The sequence below is a fragment of the Mixophyes fleayi genome, chromosome 10 (assembly GCF_038048845.1).
Source record: "Mixophyes fleayi isolate aMixFle1 chromosome 10, aMixFle1.hap1, whole genome shotgun sequence".
Lineage (NCBI taxonomy): Eukaryota > Metazoa > Chordata > Amphibia > Anura > Limnodynastidae > Mixophyes > Mixophyes fleayi.
Genome location: NC_134411.1, coordinates 27,925,317 through 27,949,219, shown reverse-complemented (window position 1 = coordinate 27,949,219; position 23,903 = coordinate 27,925,317). Strand labels below are relative to the sequence as shown.

Here is a 23,903-nt window from a genome sequence, read left to right as displayed (position 1 = left end):
CCGGCATACAATAACAACCATGAACCATTATAAAACTAATGACAATTGCTAACTGGGGACATTTTACCAGTATAGTATTTATTAAAATGAAAAACAAAACCTAACAGACAAAAATTGCACAAGCAGAAAACTAGGAGTTAAACGCTGCGACACAGAACAAACCGGAGATCTGTACGGAATACTGGGAAAAGATCGGCTGATGTACACAACAGGTATTTTGTAGTAGCCGTGGGTAAGGCTACAAGGGAATGTTTACCATGAACTTTATTTTCAACATGTCAAGCTTTGGCCTTGAGATTTCATTCCTTGGAGCGGACAGACATTCAGACCACAAAGCCCTTTAGCCACAGTTTTCTCTTGCATCTAAAAAAAAAATAAACAAACTCCAGGGCTATAATCAACATAACCCAATTTACAGATTATTTTAATACCCTAAAGGGCAAATGTATGCTCTCTTGACGAGGTTACTGGGAGAGCAATTCTAATACCAGGAAAATTACTGTTTCCCGATGTTAAAAGCCATTATGTCATCATTAAGGACTATGGAGAGGGCTACTGTGACACAGATGTTTAACAAATGTCCATTCGCTGTACAATGCTATAGAATATGTTGGTTCTAACACTGCACTGGCCGAATCTATCATAGATATTACAACACAGTATTCATTTCTAAGCTGCCGTTAAACCTGGCCTTGCCTTTTTTAATAATAAAATATCTATTGTACTCTATGCAGTGTATTTATTTTTTCAGTCAGGTTTGTTCGATGCCCTAAATCAAACATGAATTTATGGTCTCAATTCACACACATATTATCGTCTCTATTTCAGTAGGCCAATGGTGCTCAACCTTCCGAGATTCAGCTCCGAATAAAATGTGTGGCATTTTTCAAAGACACCAAAACATATTCATGGACTCCACTTAGGGTCTTGACCCACGGGACGGGCACCTCTTCTGAAGGCAGTTGGCTGTAACGTTTGTGTAGTTAGCATTGTTACAGGTTGGTCTAACGTTGCTAACGTTCCAATGACCTGACTTGCCCTTCGACTGCTCTGCTCTGATAGGGTAGATGTTCTAGTCCTCTGAACATTCTAATGCTGTGATTGGCTATAAACACCCAGTATGGCACTTTCCTAAGCAATGGTAAACTGTTGGCTATAAAACAATGAAATCAATTAATTAGGTTTGTCACTTCTGACACTGGTGTGCATCGCCCATAGGCAGCTGCCTGAAGACATGACTGAAAAGCACAGAATCACCAAATGCCAACAATGAAACTGGCTGCAGATCCCTTTACAGGAAGTGTGGCCGTTACGTGGACCCCTCTGAGACCCCCACTCTGCTCTAAAAATATATTTAAGAGCAGAGTGGCATCTCCGGGTACCTACCCATATTTAGCTATGGGCTCTCAGATGCACATCATATTTCACCACTAAGCTACTTCTTGGGAGTCCCACGAAGACTACTGACCACAGACTTTCAGATCCAGTTGATTGGTCAAACTGAATACATTACGAGACCCAATAAGTGTGTTTGCAGGGAACTGGTCACACATACAGATTACAGCCATTGGCCAATCAAAATTATATATGACTAATTGGATTGCTATCGATCTGATCAGCTGCTGTTGGTTGGTGGGAGTCCACATCCGTGGCGAGTTCTGGCCACTTTGGTCTAAATTGGCCAATACAATTGCATTGTGTTTCAACTGTACTGATATACACTCTCTGCTTCCTCTTGCTGCAATTTGGATAATCCTCGGAATACACATGTAAATTAAAAATCAATAGCAGCGAGCATCATTGATCACTTTATCATCATCGTAAACCCATGAGCTGCAGGTAAGAAAAAGGAGACACTGTGTCAATTCATTGTATCCGTCTGATATTCAGAAGCTATAATTAAAATGCTATCAGGATAGCTAATCATCGTTTGAGTGATTTGCTGTTACAGTGGGCTGCCGTTACCTTTATTTTCATCACACAAACAATCAAAAAACAACTAATCTTTAGTACTACACAAACCTCTCAGAGTCTCTCAGGACTCAGCATGACTTAAATCAATGCCATCTGTGATTGAAAAGGTATTAAAAAGACAAGCTGGAGAGGGGAAGTAGATATTATTTGTACATGAAATCACTGTCTGCATCAGGGCCATTAGTGGACAAGACAGACACAATTTATCACCCAAAACAAGTCATACATGCACACTACGCTATTGGCAACATGTCCTTAATAAAAAGCGTGGCGGGCCACCATCTATTCCAAAATGGGAGTACGGGGGTAGAATAGCCTGATTACGGCTCTATAGGGCACCAGGGCAAGATATTGGTTTGCCGCCCCCTCCCACTTTGTTAGTCGAAAAAAACACATACACCTGGCTAAGAGTAATCCATGGGCCTCGATTCTCACTGGGCCCCAAACTAGGTTGTGTAATTAATGTTCCGGGAAGGGAATATAGTACCATCAAAAAATCTAACAAAACAGGAAAAGCAAAGCAATAAAAATGATACTACTGTGATTACACATAAGAATTTCACTGGTGTTCTCCCACCATGTCATTATATCATCAGGGAGAGTAATTAATTACCACTGGGAATGAAACGAAGCTCCACTGTACTCTCTGCACTGGATACAGTTTGTAGCCAAAGAGTTGTTTTGAGTCCTTTCCAAGGGCAATGAAATAAACATCTTCAACAGGTTATATAAAGACCTGGATGAAAAGCAGGGACCTGGAAAAGTATAACCAACACACTATATGTACAGAGTGACCAGGGCCTTTGCCCTCATCGACCTTCTATGCCACTTTCCCGGAATGCAAGTAATTCTCCCACATCCTGCAGCAGGGGGGCATCGATGATGTGATACAAGTCAATTTGACCCCATCTCCCACCATGAAATTACACCAATGAGTCATTTTGCCACGGGGGTGGGGCCAAATGACTTGATTCATGTATGTTTTTATAGTGTTTCTTCCACTGACACAGAAAATGATTACGTAACTATAATAAAAGGGTCGCATTCCTGTGCGTTTCCTACACGTGTGTGCAAAATATTCAGAACTGTTTGTCTAATGTGCGCTATATGAGTAGATAACAGAAGTATGGTTTATGTGCTATTGCCTGCAGGGCTTACAATCAAATCATTGAATGCCATTGTATTTTATTGAATTGATAAAGAATTGGAATAGGCGTGGGCGAGAGTCTATCCAATATAATCAAAGACTGATTGCCATCTTCATTGATTATGGATCCATGGATTAGGTGGAAAATTTTAATCCAAAGAGAATCGGAATCGGATCGAGGTTTAGTGATAAATCTGTATTGTAATCCTACGAATAAAGGTGAACGATCCAACAACTGTCGATGTCAACGCTGGGGAACTGCAGCATTTCACAATTTTTAGCTGTATTTGATAAAATGGAAGGCAAAAAAGACAGTTTTCATACCTCCTTCCAGGGCAAGTGAAGGGGGCCATGAGACCTCATCACGGACCCATCCACTTCACAGGTATTCTTAATAGTTCTTAATAATTACTATATGAAAAAAATAAATGCACTCAACTTACATAAAATCATTTATGGTAGTTTGTGTAAGGTAGGACATTCAAATCATTTTAGTTGCCGCCTCGGGCAGCTGAATGTTAGGCTTACTCATTTATAGTAGCCAAAGGGCAACCGGGCAAATGTCTTTCAAGAAAAAGTGCTGAATAAATAAGGAAGCTCTGCACCTGTGTGATTGGCTGAGATTTTGGCAACTCATCAAGTTCAAAAATAAAATAACAGCCCTTAGTTAGAAGACACCCTCCATAGAAATATGCAGTATATAAGTGTTCAGCAGAAATGTGAAGGAAGGGTTACAGCTCTGGTGTACAGCAGAGATTCCTTCCACCAACATCCAATTAGTAAGTGATTTAATAGCCATGAGGAAAATGGGCAGACTACATGGGCCATGTGGTTCTACATCACCCAGTTCTCCCATACAATTAACTAGTTCAAGCTATTCAATATGGCTGCCCTTCTGGAGGAAGTGCAGGTCTTAGTTTGCTGTGGAGACAGGAAACTGGCAGACGACATGGGCTTGTGGTGGAATTGATGGGCATAAGTTGTTATGGAGACAAGAGCCGTCATCCTGGGGACTATCAGTTCACTAGAAACCACTGACATCATTGGGGCATGAAGAACTTAGTGCCTCATGCCTCACTGAACTCCAATTTAAATGGTTCCCCGGCCTCTGTGTTATTATGACACTGATGCCACATGATTAACGTCTCTCTGTCACAATGTTAAAATATTGTAATAAATAAACCAGAGTATTTAATAAATATGAGAATATTTAAAAAACAATTAGAATTACTGATAAACAGCAACATGTACAATTAAACTACTAGTCAACATATGGTCCCTGATATATGTAGTCAAGTAATTTTAATACATTTCTATTACTACCCATAGTTCTTGTGACACAATGGTTGTGGGGAGGGAGGGGGGCACTAGTGAACTGACAGGCCTCTTTATATTAAGTGTATATGGAGCTAAAACATCTCAAAAACGTATGGTCATTATTAACAAATGAAGCAGAAAATGTAATTGCAGACATAAGGGAAAAGCTGGTTTTGCCCAGAGCAACAATATTTTCTTAGTTGCACTCGAAAATCGACGATGACTTTGATTGGTTGCTATAGGCAACACAACCATTTTCATTTGCGCCAGGTTTCATGAGTGCCCCTCCCCCTCCCCCCACTGTATCTGTAGAAATGGATTATCAGCATCATGAGCAGGGTCAATAACAATTGCTGTAGGCATCAGTCATATCATGTGTAACGATAAAGCATTCCTGTATGTTCTAGTGTCCCTGGTCAGCACCCTGCGTGTATTGAGGAACGGAGGTGAGAAATCAGCTATCAGTACAAGACGTTCCGCTCGGACAGTTCCAGGTGACACAGTACTGGCAGGTAGCTAGCATCGCCTGTAGTGTGAGTATGTCTTATTTATCCAACACCTGAGGGGCTCTCGGGACAATGAAACGGGCTTTGTAATTGTCATAACATTGAATATTGATCTCTGAGGCTCCCCAGACCAAGCTGTGTTAGCAGAGTTGCCCCAAGGTATTAAAAATGGAACACGTAAACTGCTTGTATTATTTTAAGCATTGTTTGGAAAATATGAAGAACTGAGGGCTATATATTCTGTTTAATAACGGGTTTATCAATAATGGCTAGTGACCCGTGTTCACTTTAGATTTTCAGAATCAGAACACCAGGTAGTGGTGTAAAATGTTGCTTAATAAATTGCATCTATTGAATTGTATTGGTACTTAATTAACAGACAAATCAAAATATTGCAAACAGCAGTTACTCAAGATTTATGTAGAAGTGGAGCCTGAGTTTTCTGTAAAAGTAAATATAAAAATAATGGTAAGACTTGTGTATGAGATTTGCAGAATCCAGAGCCTTCAATGCGAAATTTTATTAACTGCACGAGGCTGGAGGGAGTCAGAGCCGCCATTTTGAGGTTGATGAAAAGACAAAGTGTATTATTTTGTGTATGATGATGCGGAGCACCAAATTGCTCTGTATTGCCTTTGTCCAATCACATACAGTCAGTGTCAGATTGGGGTATGAGGGACATGTGAGATAACTGGTCACCGGCACGGCATGGGAAGTGGTTAGACCATGGAGAGGTGGAATTGGCATGACCAATTTTCTCTCAAACTCATTTCCTCTGTAGGAAAAGTGTGTGTTAAATATATAGGTGCCAGAGAGGACTGAGTGATAGCTAATATAGCATCATGTGAAACAATTATCCCTGCCCTAGATCACCAACACTTTCAACAATGTCTTACAGGTAGAGTCACTGAGATTAGACAACGTCATAGATCAGCCACATAATGTTCCTGACTGCTAGACTGTGAGAATAGATCTGACTGTACAGGGCTAAGTGATAATTACTACTGTAAGTGTCCTAAACGTGGCACAAGTAGGTGGCATTACGTATTTCCCACCTCTCAATACCAAATCCCTTATCCTGCTACAAAGGGTTTAACACAAAGGTTCTTAATCTTCTCTTAGATCCAGTAGAAGTTTGCAGTCCGCTTTGAAACTCTTGGTTGTAGTTTGCATTAATAATGTTTAATACACCTTTTAATGACTTTATTAGTACAGATTTTTATAAGGTGCTTTATTAGTTGGTACAATAAAGTGACTATGCAAAAACAGGATAATGAGAATTTACCATTTGTTATGACCAACACATTCAAATCCCCTGGGCTTAAAACATACAATACTTTAAGATGTGTATTGCAGTTATTAATAAGGCAATAGATATTCACCAATAAAATTATTAATTGAATCAACACATCTATTCCCTGATCTCTGGGAGTATATGGTGCCTCGGTACATTGATGCCAATGTCAAGAGTCCATAGTCTGAAGACAAAATAAACACCAAACTTTTTCATACATAAAACCACTCTGGGTCTGATTTAAACGCAAGTTACATGCAGGACGCAACCAGACCGCAACCTCTGGCTAAGTGTTACTTGCCGCATGTAGACAATAAATGCATATGTGCAATATAATGTCCCATCAGAAAGCATGCCATAAAAATTATTTTATAAAACAAATGAACCACTCAATACTTTAAACATTAATAAAAAATATTTGCAAAAAATAAAACCTGTTATTTTGGTTTAAACAGTAATGTACATAAATCAGGATGTTCTTAATGCAAACTTTACATACAATACATTTATATAATCTACCTTCCTTGTATACACATGTTCTGTGCCATCTAGTGGCACGAATACGTGTAGTTTGCAATACAAAGACGATGCCGTGACAGTCATCACTATCAGTAGGCACTTATACCATACTTGACAACTTTTCCTCGTTGGCTTCAGGGAAATCCCGGGGGAGGTGGGCGTGCGGGGACAGAGTTTAACAAATCACTTTTGGTCCCACCCCTAAACGTCACAATTTTGACCAATTACAGCAGGGGGCGTGGCTAAGATGAAACGATATTTGCGTCATTAGGCCCTGCCCCCCGCCACTTATCTATTGCAGGGTGAGAACCGGGAGGTTGCCCTGCTCTCCCGGGAGGTCTCCCAGAAATGCGGGAGTCTCCCACACATTCTGGGAAAGTAGGCAACTATGCGTTAAAGAAAAGCAGCTAATGAATCTCTAGAGACTGAAGTGTCTTTTACATTTCTGTCTCCATTACTGAAGTCATGTTGTTTTACCTGTCAGTCTTTGATTAAATCTTGGTCACCATGAAAATGGCCACCTCCATAGGCATCAATACACGGACATAGGACACAATTTCTGAACTGTGTCATCATGCCACAGATGGCGAAGCCAACCACGTCTTGTACTGGCTCAGCATCAGGGAGAATGCCAGACTCTTCAGGGAGTGAGGGAGATCACCCCTATTTCAGGGAGTCTCCCTGACATTCAGGGAGAGTTGGCAAGTATGTCTTTTACCTGTTCTCTAGCTGATGCAAATGACACTAGTAAATACACATACTTTAGAGAAACCCAACACTTGAAACGGTCACATCTGAATTGGCTCGCCCTCAGTGCGTCCTTACCGACTGTACACTGCTTACATTCATGTGACCCTTCACTCCCCGTTCGGCCTTTCAAGTCATAGGCAGTCGTAAGTGTCATTTTGTTCCGACATGAATTGTATGCAATTATATTCATTGGCGTAAGATCCCTCTCTGAGCCTGTGCAGGGCTATGTCACACAAGACAAGGCATGCATAGGTCCATAGATGAATCAGGTCCTCTATATGTACGGGTCTACACTTAGGTCTCTATACGATACAACTGTACTAGCTACTTACAATAAAGGATGTCTTTAAATGTATAAGAATCTGGTTTCAATATGTACCCTAATGCCTAATAAAAATACGATGATCCCACCCAGAGATCTTGAGTTAATAATAATGCAAAACAAAATTCAATATATAATAAAGGTTATGACCATATATGTATTATAACTATCCTAAGGGGAATGATCACGGTCAATCAGAAGGTGACTTAGTTGAGGTGACTCTCCCACTAATGATACAAGAGATGGATGGATGAGAGGTTCCTGGGTCCTACACAGCAGATGGTCATCTCCAGCCTACTGGAGACTGGGGGGTATATTTACTAAACTGCGGGTTTGAAAAAGTAGAGATGTTGCCTATAGCAACCAGTCAGATTATAGTTATCATTTATATAGTACATTACACAAAATGACAGCTAGAATCTGAATGGTTGCTATTGGCAACATCTCCACTTTTTCAAACCCACAGTTTAGTAAATATACCCCCTAGGCTTCAAAAGTGTTAAGAGGCCCACATGCCAACCTTTTTCTCCCAATAAGGCACCAATCATGTCTCTAATCCAACAGATCAGCCTACAGTGACCAATGTACAACATACAGAAGAACTGTGACCGACTCTAGGACTGGCTAGCTGACTGTGCACACAGGAGAACCATAGCTGTCGCAGGGATTGAGGCAGCAATGCGGCCTTGTGATGCCGATATATCACTACGCACGCGCCAGTCCCCCCATATTCTTAGAATAGTGCCTGCAAAGAAAATAACCATGTATCTGCCAACCAACCCTAAATGTTACTACAGGGCCTTGCAATTGCAAATTACCGCCCCCTGCATACCCATGTAGTAATAAATAAATATGTGTATAGGACATGTACACCAAATCTAAGAACATAAACATAAACTGTATAAAATGAAATATTAACAACAAAACAGCAACATCAGTTTGCAAGCAAAGAAATGTGTCATAAATTTTGAAAAACAGTGTATAAAGTACACACCACCCATTATTCACCGAACCTTAAAGATTTACCATGATACAGCCAGAGAGAAGACCAAATGTGCATCACAAGCTCTGCAGGGGACTTCTCCCCGTGAGCAGACAGCAAAATGCCAAACATCTCTTAACCTTCATTTCTATTTGTTGTGCAGCAGATCACCTACATCCTTATCTAAGCATCGGAAAACTAAATTCAGGCCCAGCATTACTGCTCCTGTCTCCATGGCAACCTAAGACCCGCACTTCCTCCAGAAGGGCAGCCATATTGAAAAGCTTGAAGGAGTTAATTGCATCAGAGAACTGGGTGATGTAGAACCACATGGCCCATCTAGTCTGCCCATTTTCTTCATAGCCATTAAATCACTCACTAATTGGATGCTGGTGGAAGGAATCTCTGCTGTACACCAGAGCTGTAACCCTTCGTTCACATTTCTGCTGAAGACTTATATTCTGCATATTTCTATGTAGGCTGTCTATTAATGGGGGGCTGTTATTTGGAAATTACTTAGGATACACCAAACGGAAACAAAATAGCAAACACAGAGGGTTAACCCATGAAGAGCCGAATTGATTTATTGTCAAGCAAGCTTAATTAAGAATAATTAAAATGCAGATACTCTAAAAAGATCAAAACCGATGCTTACTGAATTTTGGGTGCATCCTGTAACTCATCTATATCAGTACAGACTACAATTCTTGATAACTTAATTATATATATATATATATTATATATATATATATAATATATATATATATATATATATATATATATATATATATATATATATATATATATATATATATATATATATATATATATATATACACACATACACACTCACAATTTTACCAGAAATCAAATTGTTCAGTCAATTTAAAGACTTATACTACCTTTATTTGCATCTCTGTATATTCATTTTTACCTTATGTCTAATAAAACAAATATTCAGCTCATCTGCCACAATGTATCAACAAATCAATCAGCACTCACAATATTTGGGAGCTCTTTTCACAGTACATACACACAATATATCTGTCCATATCCGGTATATACAAACATACATACACACACTGCATAGAGAGAGATTTATTTATATATATATTATATACATATAATCTTTGAGATTTTTTTTCTCTTCACATACAGTATACTCTACTGCCAGCATCGTTCTTAGTAAAAGCAGAGACTTCTCTAGTTAATTTGAGAGTACAGCTTCATTGATAAAATTAAGAGTTGTTTATGGAAGTAAATCTGGGATATTACTTTTCAAAAACAAAACAAAAGACAGATTCTGGCTTCCATATATGTATCCAAAATTCCATTGAAGTCATGGAGAGGAACAAAATGACTCTTTTGCTTATTGTCCGTGTTAAGGGCATAGAAGACCCCTGTGTTTGCGTGAGTTTCCTCCGGGTGCTCCGGTTTCCTCCCACACTCCAAAAACATACTGGTAGGTTAATTGGCTGCTATCAAATTGACCCTAGTCTGTCTCTCTCTCTCTGTGTGTCTATGTTAGGGAAGTTACACTGAAAGCTCCAATGGGGCAGGGACTGATGTGAATGAGTTCTCTGTACAGCGCTGCGGAATTAGTGGCGCTATATAAATCCCTGATGATGATGATGATGATTACTGTTCTGCAGACCACACTTATATGCTCCCCCCCATCACTTAAACGTGGGTAAAGTAGTTGCAACTATAACTTTGTAATAATAGCCCTGATAGCTACAGTGCTCGGAGCAGTAAGTTACTGATCATCTGTAGTCATTTCATATTCTGACAGCAGAGTCTGTGACCTTTCCTCAGATCCTATGACGTCAGTGTGACATCAGACATAGCCCGTCCACCTCTATTCATTGTATGAGGCATTCATGTGGTTACATAGAGCAAAGACAAATCAGATGACCACTCTTTCAATTAAATGTTCACCTTTTTATAAAAAAAAAAAAAGTTGTGAAAAACAACAATATATTTATTACCTTTCTTCAGATCAGAGGAAAGAATATCCAAGAGAATTTTGCTTCATAAAACACTTGTCTGCCTCAACCCCATTCAATAAAACAATCAATTAATCATTTTAATGTAAAAATCCAGAGCCTACACACCCCTGTCAACACTGTTTTCTTAAATTAAATGGACGTCAACATAAAATTTCCTTGAAGACACATTGGGGATTATTTACAAACACAACGAAACTCTACAAAAATCCATCAGCGCCAATAACCGGATTAGCTGCTTTTGAGCGACTGTACATTGGTATATTTACACTTTGTCGGTATATTTACACCTTTACTATTCATGATGTTTCCTGATCTCCACAAAAAATCCTACACAACTCTAGAGAATGTGCAACAACGTAAAGTTTATTGTCAAACAAGCAAACTTAAGACATTGTCCTCCAGCAAATCATATCGCAGCTATCGATGGCTTATACCTAGATATTCAACAATAAACAGATATTTCGACACAATACACATTCTAGTGTATAAATCATTTCAAATCTGGCACAACCTGCAAATTGAAAATATCAGAAGAGTTTGTATGAGGCATCAGAACTCAGTAGGTCTTTCTAATGTAGCAAACCACATACAATAGATATATCTCTCTCTTGTGGCATTTTAACCTTTCCACAGCAAAATCTATAAAGCTCTATAGAGTATAAAATGCAAAGGTTACATAGATGTCTACAATATAGTAAACATGGCAGAAGTAACTCCATATGTCCTACCTCTATAAGGAAGTCTCCGGTTCTCAGGCCAGCCTGCCATGCTACCCCATCCTCATCCACCGATTCCAGGTATTGTAAAGCAGGAAACGCCGGCGTTGGGTTAAACTCCTCAATAGGCGTATCCGCTTCAGGATAGAAAAACAGAACACAACAATGTGAGCGTCAAGATTCCATTGATGGATGCACATGGAACAAGCATGGAGTTTGAGTTAATCACTTTTGAAGACCCAGAGAAGAGTAAGTAGGCTAATAATTGAATTTCTAACAGTGTTAACAATCATTGTAAAATAAAATGTCCCATGTGAGACTTTTAGGTATATATGTATAGCAAACGCTGACCTATGCTCTCCAGGGGACATGGGAGTCATTTTTCAAATGTATGGAAAAGAGACAGGCAATGTGGCAAACTGAGACTGTTATTTCCAGCAACAGCATTTACCATATAACATGTGGTTAAATAAAACACCCGCACACCCATTTGTGTAATATAGTCCTGATGATAATGACTTCAAACACTGTCAGCTGGAGAGTTTAATATGCAAGCAGCCAATCAGAAGTGAATAAGATAGAGCTGGCGATCACCACGTATCATTGAACCAGCTCTCTAGTATCTTCAAGAGGTATCTAGGGATGCGTCCACATCTAAATACACTTAAGTAAACACACCCTTACTGTGCACAGCTTACCCATGCCCGCTTACACAAAAATCTAGATACAGACATATTTTTGATAAGTATTTGCAGTATGGAAATCCATACATTACGCCAAAAAATGACCTACGTCCAACTCTCAATGGAGCCTATAATGTCATACATGCAGACATGATAACCTACAGAATGTATATATAGGAGCATGGCTAAGCATAGGTGTGTCAGGTGCAGCGTAGGGAAACACAGGGGATGGGTTTTAATGTAATGTAGCATATTTTAGGTATGGGCCTCCAAGTTATGGAAGAACCCCGGAAAACACGGGATGGACTAGAGTGCCATAGCAAAATTTCAATGAGACCCTCTACACACCATCATAAAGTCATAACCACCACAATGTCTGCTCTATTACCCAGCCAGTATTCAATAGCAAAGTACCAATTACATTAGTAGCAATCTGGCACATTAGTCAGAATTATATATACACAGTAATTTTATCCTCACATAAACAAAACTGTGTACACCATGACATAAACCTTTATGAAAGTTTGTGTGAAGTATGAGAAGCCGCCATTTTGTTTTTACCTCAGAGAGCAACCCTATATAGTGGGCGTGGTAATAAACCATGAAAGGAAAACGCTGACATTTGATTTGTTGTAGGATTTTAAATCAGTAAAAAAGTGCAATGGTAATGACAGAGGACCACTCCAACACACAGACCCCTTCTATTACACACAAATCTCCCTCATTACTCAAACACTGACCGACATAATGGCTTACATAACACACTGATATTTATAGTAGATCAGCCATTTTGTGGGCTGGACCAATATTCAAAGTACCTCAGTGCCACTAGTGAATGGATAGGCTGCAATCTCAGAAATATTAGTAGGCCATAGGGGTATTTTATTTCTAATAAAACTATATGTACACTGTACCTTTACAACTCACAAACCAAACAGAGCTTTACTACATTACGCGGTTCCTCTTTATACCACCAGCTTAGTACGTAGGCCAAAACTGACATATAACGGTATTAATATATATTCATACGCTTTGTGCAGAGAATATACCTGGTGATGAGCAAAGTTGGCAATATAAAGGGGAAGCAAAGGAAAAACACTAAAATAACAGCTTTACGTCACGCCAGGACTCAATCAACCTTGCCATCTCCTCGCTTAGCGTTACCCTATTTACTTTCTGACACAGATTGGCCCACTGAATGCTTTATAAGCGGTAAACAGCGACCAGCTGCAAACATAAAGGTGTAAACACCCGGAGGAATTCCAGTTGCTGGGCCAGGGGATCAATTCATTTGTTCTAGAAATGGCAAAAATAATTCAGCATTCCCCCCCTCCCACCCTCTGAGCACTGCTGTGATATCCTAGAACGCATCAGCAACACCTGTACACACGTCTCCCTGACATCTGCTCGCACAGAACACCCAAATTCCTGCTGATTAGCACTAGATCACATGACTGAATTACAGCTGACCCAAAAATCTGCACCAGACACGTCCACGGTCCCACAAAGTTATCATCAAGTGTAATAACTTTTAAACTAAAAGACAAATTGTTGACATCCATGCAGGCATATACTGTTCAATTAGACTTTTGAGAATGAAGTGATGAATACAGCTTCTATTCTCCAACTTTATTTGTTGTGTCAAATCTACAGTAAAATGCAAATTTACAAATAACAGAATTTGTTTGTTGTGTTCCAGGCCTAGATCTCTACTTTCTCTAATCCCAAAGTCCTGGCATTCTAGAGCTGGTTCCTGGCAATCAGCAGCGGTACAGGGATACTATCATTGAAATGTTAGTGTTTATAACGACATGAAATGTTCTAATTTCTTCCCGTAAAAAGGGAGATTAAAGGGTTTTCTGAAATGTCAAACCACAGGCCAGCTGTGATGGTAACATCTTGTTTAATAATGTGCAATGCAGTGATAGGATCACACAATATATAAAAACTAAGGGGCAACCTGCCAAAAAAAAAAACATTACAACTAATACTCAATCATAGAAGCTAAAATGAATCTTCTTGCGTCATCTGGCTCCTTTAACTTTAGGATGATCTATAAAAATCAGCCCTATGTATGCCATTGTCAGTGGAAATACCAGGACATGCATTTATTTGTATGTCAAACAAGCTACGTCTGCTTGTTACTTTAACCCTTTGGATGACAGCGCTGCCTGAGGCAGATAGCGATGCAATCTACCGCCAGCCTCCTTTGATGTTTAATGGTGAGGGCTGATGCCTGTAAAAGTTTGCATGTTCGTCTTGTGTTATTCAGCTGTGCAGGGTGACTTGGCATTCAGAATGTGAGCATTACGTACAATTCCAGAGAGCGGTGAGAGCAAGGGAGCACTCTGTTGTCTAGCAACTGGGAGTACCAGGATTAATTCCTGTTTAATTTCAGACATGGAACAGAAAAAAAAAAAAAACAACCAAAAACACCCACCCTGGCACACACACATAACAGCACACACACATTACCTGACAGTGGCATCTACAGGTCCTACCTTTTGCCCCTCTGAGTACAAATCCGAAGCCTTCATTGTCTTTTTTCTGCAGAACCACAGTCTTCTCTTCAATAATGCAGTCACTGTAGGGAGAATTTCGAGCATAACGACTATTATTACATCCTCTCATCATTACGGCTGCAGTTGCTCTTCGAGAACGCATGTTCATCATCATCGTCACAACCAATTAATCAGACAGCATAGCAGGTGCCAGGCATGACATAAAAATCAGTGAAGAATATGCGAAACATAAAAAGAAAAAGAAAAAAAAAAAGGGAAAAGAAAAAAATACGCAGCAGGACCAGCACTACATGGTATAATGCAAGAGAGGTGAGGGGAGGAGAGGCTGCAGCAGACGGAGGTAGGAAACCAGCATGCTGATCCTTGCTATGTACAAATAGCTGAGGGAGCGTGTTATCATGTCAGCTGTGTGCTAGACAGAACTACCACCAAGAAGTGAACTCAATAAACGTTCCCTTAATAAACTCTCCCAGCTATAGATCCACCAGGGTCTTCTCCCAGAAAACAACAGACAGCCAAACAGAAGACGAATCAGGTGGCATCATGAAACGGCTTGGTTTTGTGTCTGCTCTCTGTCCGAGCCAGCTAAAAGGCACATATGAAGTCACAGGAGAGGCTTGCATCAAAACTCCATTTGCAGTCTTATTAAATGTTGCAGGCTGCAAGGATCCCACATGATCATGTGACTGCCTAGAATGCTAGCAACGTGTAGCTCCGCGTCATCCAGTGCAAATTTCCACGGCATTAAGAAAACTGCATCATCCAAATAGTATCAGGGCAGTCTCTATGCTCAGAAGGATGCAGGGGACAGGCTACGTTAATAGCTAACAATCTAAATGTCTGTTTATCACTGTACTTGCATGAACCTGACATTGCTGAGAATATACCTACATGGTGACAGCTGTCTTTAAAGCAATCTTGCACCAGAATTAACCCCTCAGGTACAAGGGGGGACAGAGGCAGAACGCTCTGCTACGTCCTGCAGGTTTCTAGAAACAAATGTGTTTAACTGGTAGTGTGTTTGTTCTCTTACAAATGATAAATAAGTTGGACTGAAACTGGCTTGATAGCCATAGTCCCCTCCAGCATCCTTTCCTGGTAAGGAGAAGTGATTATCACCACAAATCTCTGCAGGAAACAATCTCAGGGACACATTTACAGCTAGAAAGTATTAGTATAGTAAATGCAGGAAGAATCGGGGAAATTCTTGCACTGCCCCAGGTTGGTGCTGAAGTAGATTTTCTCCCTTTACCTCATTTGACCCTTCTCATTTAAGAAGGTGATGCTGACAGCCAAGTTGTTAGACACATTTGGAAACGTCGCCACAAGCAGTGACATGTCCACAAGCCGCCTAAATAGTACAGAGTCAGGGAACAGTGACGCCATTGGGACAAACAGGGGACCTTGTGATGACAGGAATTGCTGCAAGAGATCCCGCATGGAGCCTGCCAACATGAATACAGATGAGCTCTCCCTGACTTTCCCCAAGCTTTGGTATTAACCCCTATGCTGCTGGATCACTGGCAGCAATATCATTTCTTTTCTAGGTGTATAACGTTTACAAAGACAACAAATGAGCATTACAATAAATATAACATTACTGCAAACCTACTATACATGGTTTTACCTCACAGTATAACCAGCTTTATTGAATAGACATTTCCCATATGTATACGGTATAATCATACAGCACCGTCACACGGATATATAGTGCCTGACCTTACAGCACCGTCACACGTATATATAGTGCCTGACCCTACAACAACAATACCACATGGATATATAGTGCCTGACCCTACAACAACAATACCACATGGATATTTAGTGCCTGACCCTACAAACAACAATACCACATGGATATATAGTGCCTGACCCTACAACAATACCACATGGATATTTAGTGCCTGACCCTACAACAACAATATCACATGGATATATAGTGCCTGACCCTACAACAACAATACCACATGGATATATAGTGCCTGACCCTACAACAACAATACCACATGGATATATAGTGCCTGACCCTACAACAATACCACATGGATATTTAGTGCCTGACCCTACAACAATACCACATGGATATATAGTGCCTGACCCTACAACAACAATACCACATGGATATATAGTGCCTGACCCTACAGCATTGCCACAGGCATATATAGTGCCTGACCCTACAACAACAATACCACATGGATATATAGTGCCTGACCCTACAGCATTGCCACACGCATATATAGTGCCTGACCCTACAACACCGCCACAGGCATATATAGTGCCTTACCCTACAACAACAATACCACATGGATATATAGTGCTTGACCCTACAGCACCGCCACACCGATATATAGTGTCTGACCCTACAACAACAATGCCACATGGATATATAGTGCCTGACCCTACGGCATTGCCACACACATATATAGTGCCTGACCCTACAACAACAATACCACATGGAGATATAGTACCTGACCCTACAGCACCGCCACACCGATATATAGTGTCTGACCCTACAACAACAATGCCACATGGATATATAGTGCCTGACCCTACAGCACCACCACACGCATATATAGTGCCTGACCCTACAACAACAATACCACATGGATATATAGTGTCTGACCCTACAGCATTGCCACACCAATATATAGTTCCTGACCCTACAACAATAATACCACATGGATATATAGTGCCTGACCCTACAAAAACAATACCACATGTATATATAGTGCCTGACCCTACAACAACAATACCACATGGATATATAGTGCCTGACCCTACAACAACAATACCACATGGATATATAGTGCCTGATCCTACAACAACAATACCACATGGATATATAGTGCCTGACCCTACAACAACAATACCACATGGATATATTGTGCCTGACCCTACAACAACAATACCACATGGATATATAGTGCCTGACCCTACGGCATTGCCACACACATATATAATTCCTGACCCTAAAGCAACACCACCACACCGATATATAGTGCCTGACCCTACCAACAACAATACTACATGGATATATAGTGCCTGACCCTACAACAACAATACCACATGGGTATATAGTGCCTGACCCTACAGCATTGCCACACGCATATATAGTGCCTGACCCTACAACAACAATACCACATGGATATATAGTGCCTGACCCTACAACACCGCCACAGGCATATATAGTGCCTGACCCTACAACAACAATACCACATGGATATATAGTGCCTGACCCTACAGCACCGCCACACCGATATATAGTGTCTGACCCTACAACAACAATGCCACATGGATATATAGTGCCTGACCCTACGGCATTGCCACACACATATATAGTGCCTGACCCTACAACAACAATACCACATGGATATATAGTGCCTGACCCTACAGCACCGCCACACTGATATATAGTGTCTGACCCTACAACAACAATGCCACATGGATATATAGTGCCTGACCCTACAGCACCACCACACGCATATATAGTGCCTGACCCTACAACAACAATACCACATGGATATATAGTGTCTGACCCTACAGCATTGCCACACCAATATATAGTTCCTGACCCTACAACAATAATACCACATGGATATATAGTGCCTGACCCTACAAAAACAATACCACATGGATATATAGTGCCTGACCCTACAACAACAATACCACATGGATATATAGTGCCTGATCCTACAACAACAATACCACATGGATATATAGTGCCTGACCCTACAACAACAATACCACATGGATATATCGTGCCTGACCCTACAACAACAATACCACATGGATATATCGTGCCTGACCCTACAACAATACCACATGGATATATAGTGCCTGACCCTACGGCATTGCCACACACATATATAATTCCTGACCCTAAAGCAACACCACCACACCGATATATAGTGCCTGACCCTACAACAACAATACTACATGGATATATAGTGCCTGACCCTACAACAACAATACCACATGGATATATCGTGCCTGACCCTACAACAACAATACCACATGGATATATCGTGCCTGACCCTACAACAATACCACATGGATATATAGTGCCTGACCCTACGGCATTGCCACACACATATATAATTCCTGACCCTAAAGCAACACCACCACACCGATATATAGTGCCTGACCCTACAACAACAATACTACATGGATATATAGTGCCTGACCCTACAACAACAATACCACATGGATATATAGTGCCTGACACTACAGCATTGCTACACGCATATATAGTGTCTGACCCTACAAGATTGCCACACCAATATATAGTGCCTGACCCTACAACAACAATACCAAATGGATATATAGTGTCTGACCCTACAGCATTGCCACACCGATATATAGTGTCTGACCCTACAACAACAATACCACATGGATTATTATTATTAATTTTTATTTATAGGGCGCCACAAAGTATCCGTAGCGCCGTACAAGGACAAACAATGGCACAGTACAAGGTGAAACAGCACAGTACAAGTAACAGTAAGCACTATAACTCTGGGGGCTCAGGCACAGCATGAAAGAGAGGGAGGGAGGGGAAAAGTGAGTATAGGCAGGTAACTATGGCCCAAGAGGGTGGGCACGGATGACAGGTTGAGAGTCACTGAGGGGAACGGAGAGAAGTGAGAGGAGACAGAGGGCAGAGGGACCGAGAGGAGGTGAGCAGAGTAGCTGGAGAGCGCAGTTAAAAGTGATGGAAACAGGAGGTAGGAGAGCCCTGCTCAAAGGAGCGAACAATCTAAAGGGAGGGGAAGACAGACAGACACATGGATGAGACGGAGAGACGGGAGAAACGGAGACGGAGTCGAGGAAGGGGGAGAAGGGAAGAGAAAGAGAGGTAGCCGACCGGTGGGAGTTTAGGCATGAGACTGGAAGGCTTTAAGGAAAAGGTGGGTTTTTAATGTTCGTTTGAAAGAGGACAGATTAGGGGAAGTTCTGATGGAGCAGGGGGAGCTTGTTCCAATGGAGGGGAGCGGCGCGGGAGAAGTCTTGGATACGTGCGTGAGAGGAGGTAATCAGAGGGGAAGAGAGGTGACGATCATTGGACGATCGCAGTGGGCGGGAGGGAGTGTGAATAGAGATAAGGGAGACAGAGGTGGAACGGCGAGAGAGGAAAATAAGCCTAGCAGCGACGTTAAGTACAGATCTAAGGGGAGCGAGATTAGAGAGGGGGAGGCCGATAAGGAGAAGGTTGCAGTAGTCCAAGCGGGATATATAGTGCCTGACCCTACAACAATAATACCACATGGATATATAGTGCCTGACCCTACAACAACACCACATGGATATATAGTGCCTGACCCTACAGCACCGCCACACCGATATATAGTGCCTGACCCTACAACAACACCACATGGATATATAGTGCCTCGCTCTACAGCACCGCCACACCGATATATAGTGCCTGACCCTACAACAACAATACCACATGGATATATAGTGCCTGACCCTACAACAACAATACCACATGGATATATAGTGCCTGACCCTACAACAACAATACCACATGGATGTATAGTGCCTGACCCTACAGCATTGCTACACGCATATATAGTTCCTGACCCTACAGCAACAACACCACATGGATATATCGTGCCTGACCCTACAACAACAATACCACATGGATGTATAGTGCCTGACCCTACAGCATTGCTACACGCATATATAGTTCCTGACCCTACAGCAACAACACCACATGGATATATAGTGCCTGACCCTACAGCATTGCAACACCGATATATAGTTCCTGCACTTACAATACCACACATATACCGCCTGACCTTAGAATACTGAACTACCACATATGTAATTAGTCTAAATTATTAGCACATATATATATATATATATATATATATATATACTACCTAACCCAAAATAAATGTTATAACAACGCAGCACATTATATCCATACCATTGCCTTTATCAACAACAATTCTAAAAGTATTGTATATACAATGTCTCAATAGTATATATACTGTCTGCTCCAAAAAGAATTCCAAATTATAAGATCGCTGCCAGCCACAAATAATACAGAATTAAGGAGCCAGCAGGATCTTTTAAGGAGCGAACTAAGAACAGTACCAGCAGTGACTGATTAGGTGCATTGTCTACCAGTCTCCTTAATCAAGTCCTGGTATTAGTACCTGACCCATATGTTACACAATAACTATTTCATGTCTAACCCATATATACTTTCTGATTCAAAACCACTGTAATACTATAGCCATATAACTCTATACAGCCTGTCCAAACAGCCCGTATTTACTACATGACCCATCAGCGATCCCATGACTATATATGATCTGCTCTTACAGCACAGCCGCGAGCATAGACTGCCCTTATTAATGTTTGTCTTATAGGCAATTGTGGATCTCAGTCAAACATGTATAGAGGACACTGCACTTTATTGACTGAATTACATCTGGATAGAGTCAGTGGAGTGTTTTATGCTACCACATGTATAGAATATTTGATATACATTGTAATACAACTGTATTGAATCATATGATTAATTCATAGCAATGAGTTATTCACTGGGTTAAGATTTTAATGGCGTTTTGTGTTCAATAGTTGATGGTGTGATTATAAATTACTTCAATAAAGAATTATTATTTATGGTGAACAAATCAATTTCTTGACAAAAGGGAGATTTATATTGTGCATTCCGTGTAGAGTGCAAGTTAATTCCTAAGTCTGTTCCTTTTGGGGTCAGCAGTGTAGGTGATCCTATTACTTTCCCCAAAAATATATAGTCTGACCAACACCACTGCCACAAAATATATAGTGTCAGAACAAACACCACTGCCACAAAATATATAGTGTCAGAACAAACACCACTGCCACAAAATATATAGTGTCAGAACAAACACCACTGCCACAAAATATATAGTGTCAGAACGAACACCACTGCCATAAAATATATAGTGTCAGAACAAACACCACTGCCATAAAATATATAGTGTCAGAACAAACACCACTGCCATAAAATATATAGTGTCAGGACAAACACCACTGCCATAAAATATATAGTGTCAGAACAAACACCACTGCCATAAAATATATAGTGTCAGAACAAACACCACTGCCATAAAATATATAGTGTCAGGACAAACACCACTGCCATAAAATATATAGTGTCAGGACAAACACCACTGCCATAAAATATATAGTGTCAGGACAAACACCACTGCCATAAAATATATAGTGTCAGAACAAACACCACTGCCACAAAATATATACTGTCAGAACAAACACCACTGCCACAAAATATATAGTGTCAGGACAAACACCACTGCCATAAAATATATACTGTCAGAACAAACACCACTGCCACAAAATATATAGTGTCAGGACAAACACCACTGCCATAAAATATATACTGTCAGAACAAACACCACTGCAACAAAATATATACTGTCAGAACAAACACCACTGCAACAAAATATATACTGTCAGAGCAAACACCACTGCCGCAAAATATATAGTGTCAGAGCAAACACCACTGCCGCAAAATATATAGTGTCAGAACAAACAAACACCACTGCCATAAAATATATAGTGTCAGAACAAACACCACTGCCATAAAATATATAGTGTCAGAACAAACACCACTGCCATAAAATATATAGTGTCAGAACAAACACCACTGCCATAAAATATATAGTGTCAGAACGAACACCACTGCCATAAAATATATAGTGTCAGGACAAACACCACTGCCATAAAATATATAGTGTCAGAACAAACACCACTGCCATAAAATATATAGTGTCAGAACAAACACCACTGCCATAAAATATATACTGTCAGGACAAACACCACTGCCATAAAATATATAGTGTCAGAACAAACACCACTGCAACAAAATATATAGTCAGAACAAACACCACCGCAACAAAATATATACTGTCAGAGCAAACACCACTGCCGCAAAATATATAGTGTCAGAACAAACATCACTGCCATAAAATATATAGTGTCAGAGCAAACATCCCTACATATTTACAGTCCCACTGCAGCACTACTAGAACAATAGAGAGTATTTAAAAAGTATTGTGGCATTTTTCCCATTTTGTTTTCCTTACATTACGGGATCAAAACTGCTTTATTCAGGAATTCATCTAATTCTAATTAAACACTGCAGAAATCAGTGGACTTCAGATACTTCACATGCTAAACTGGAGCACAACTGTGTACAGTTTAAGTAATTCAATTGGTTGTAACAGAATACACCTGTCTGTGCGAGGTCACACAGTTAGTAAGTGCGTTTCCAAACAAATGCTTCATCATGAAGGTGATAGAACATTCAAAGCAAATTCAAAAAAGGTTTATAGAGAAACACCATTCAGGGGGAAGAATAGAAGAAGATTTAAAGGACTTTTAATTCTGCCCAGGGAGCTGTCAGAAAGCATGTTAGAGACTCTCATACCAAGTGGAAGAACATTCTATGGTCTAATGCATCCAAGAGTTTACTTTTTGTCCTCAGAACGAGGAACTGAATTTGGCGCAAGTCTAATGCTGCACATTATTCCAAGAACACTCTGTGTACCAAGAAGCATGGTGGCTGGAGAATAATGCTATGGGGAGGCTTCTCTCCTTCAGCAACTGGAAAACTTTTAAAAATATGGGACAAATGTATTGACCAAGATATAGACAAATCTTGCAGGAAAATCTGCTGCAGTCTGCAAGAGATCTAGGGTTTGGGAAAAGATTTATATTCCAGTGGCACAATGACACCAAGCATACAGCAGAGGCGACATTGGCTTAAAGACAAAAAAAAAATAAAATCCCCCAAAAAACAACGAGCTAGTGTTGCTCGGTGAAATCCCAAACCTGAATCCAGGGTTTCCCAAATCCATTCCTCAGGGAGTGCAGGTCTTCCAGGTCACAGGTGATATCATTAGTATCGCCTGTGGACCTGTGTCAGCTGACTGTAATTATACCACCTGTTTCATTGTGTCAGTCAGTAATGAATACACCTGTGCTCCAGCAAGGAGATATGAAAACATGTACTGTTAGGGGGCCCTGAGCACCAGGTTTGGGAAACATTGCCTTAATCCCATTGAGAATCTAGGGAATGATTTTGAATACTATGGGCTAGATTTACTAAGCTGCGGGTTTGAAAAAGTAGGGATGTTGCCTATA

The 23,903-nt window shown here is 40.5% G+C and overlaps 1 protein-coding gene across 12 annotated transcripts in view; it reads right to left on the bottom strand.

Annotated features, from left to right (window-relative positions):
• The window catches only part of SHANK2 (SH3 and multiple ankyrin repeat domains 2), a 359,718-nt gene that overhangs the window by 85,266 nt on the left and 250,549 nt on the right, over window positions 1-23,903 (bottom strand). For 11 of the 12 annotated variants that reach the window (XM_075188258.1, XM_075188267.1, XM_075188257.1 and 8 more), the window contains 2 exons: window positions 14,721-14,803; window positions 11,549-11,673 (listed from right to left, as the gene is read on the bottom strand). In XM_075188258.1, the coding sequence (XP_075044359.1) occupies window positions 11,549-11,673; window positions 14,721-14,803 (208 nt within the window). Of the gene's footprint in view, window positions 1-11,548; window positions 11,674-14,720; window positions 15,452-23,903 lie in introns of those variants that run through there. The other variant, XM_075188269.1, reaches the window with a different exon arrangement.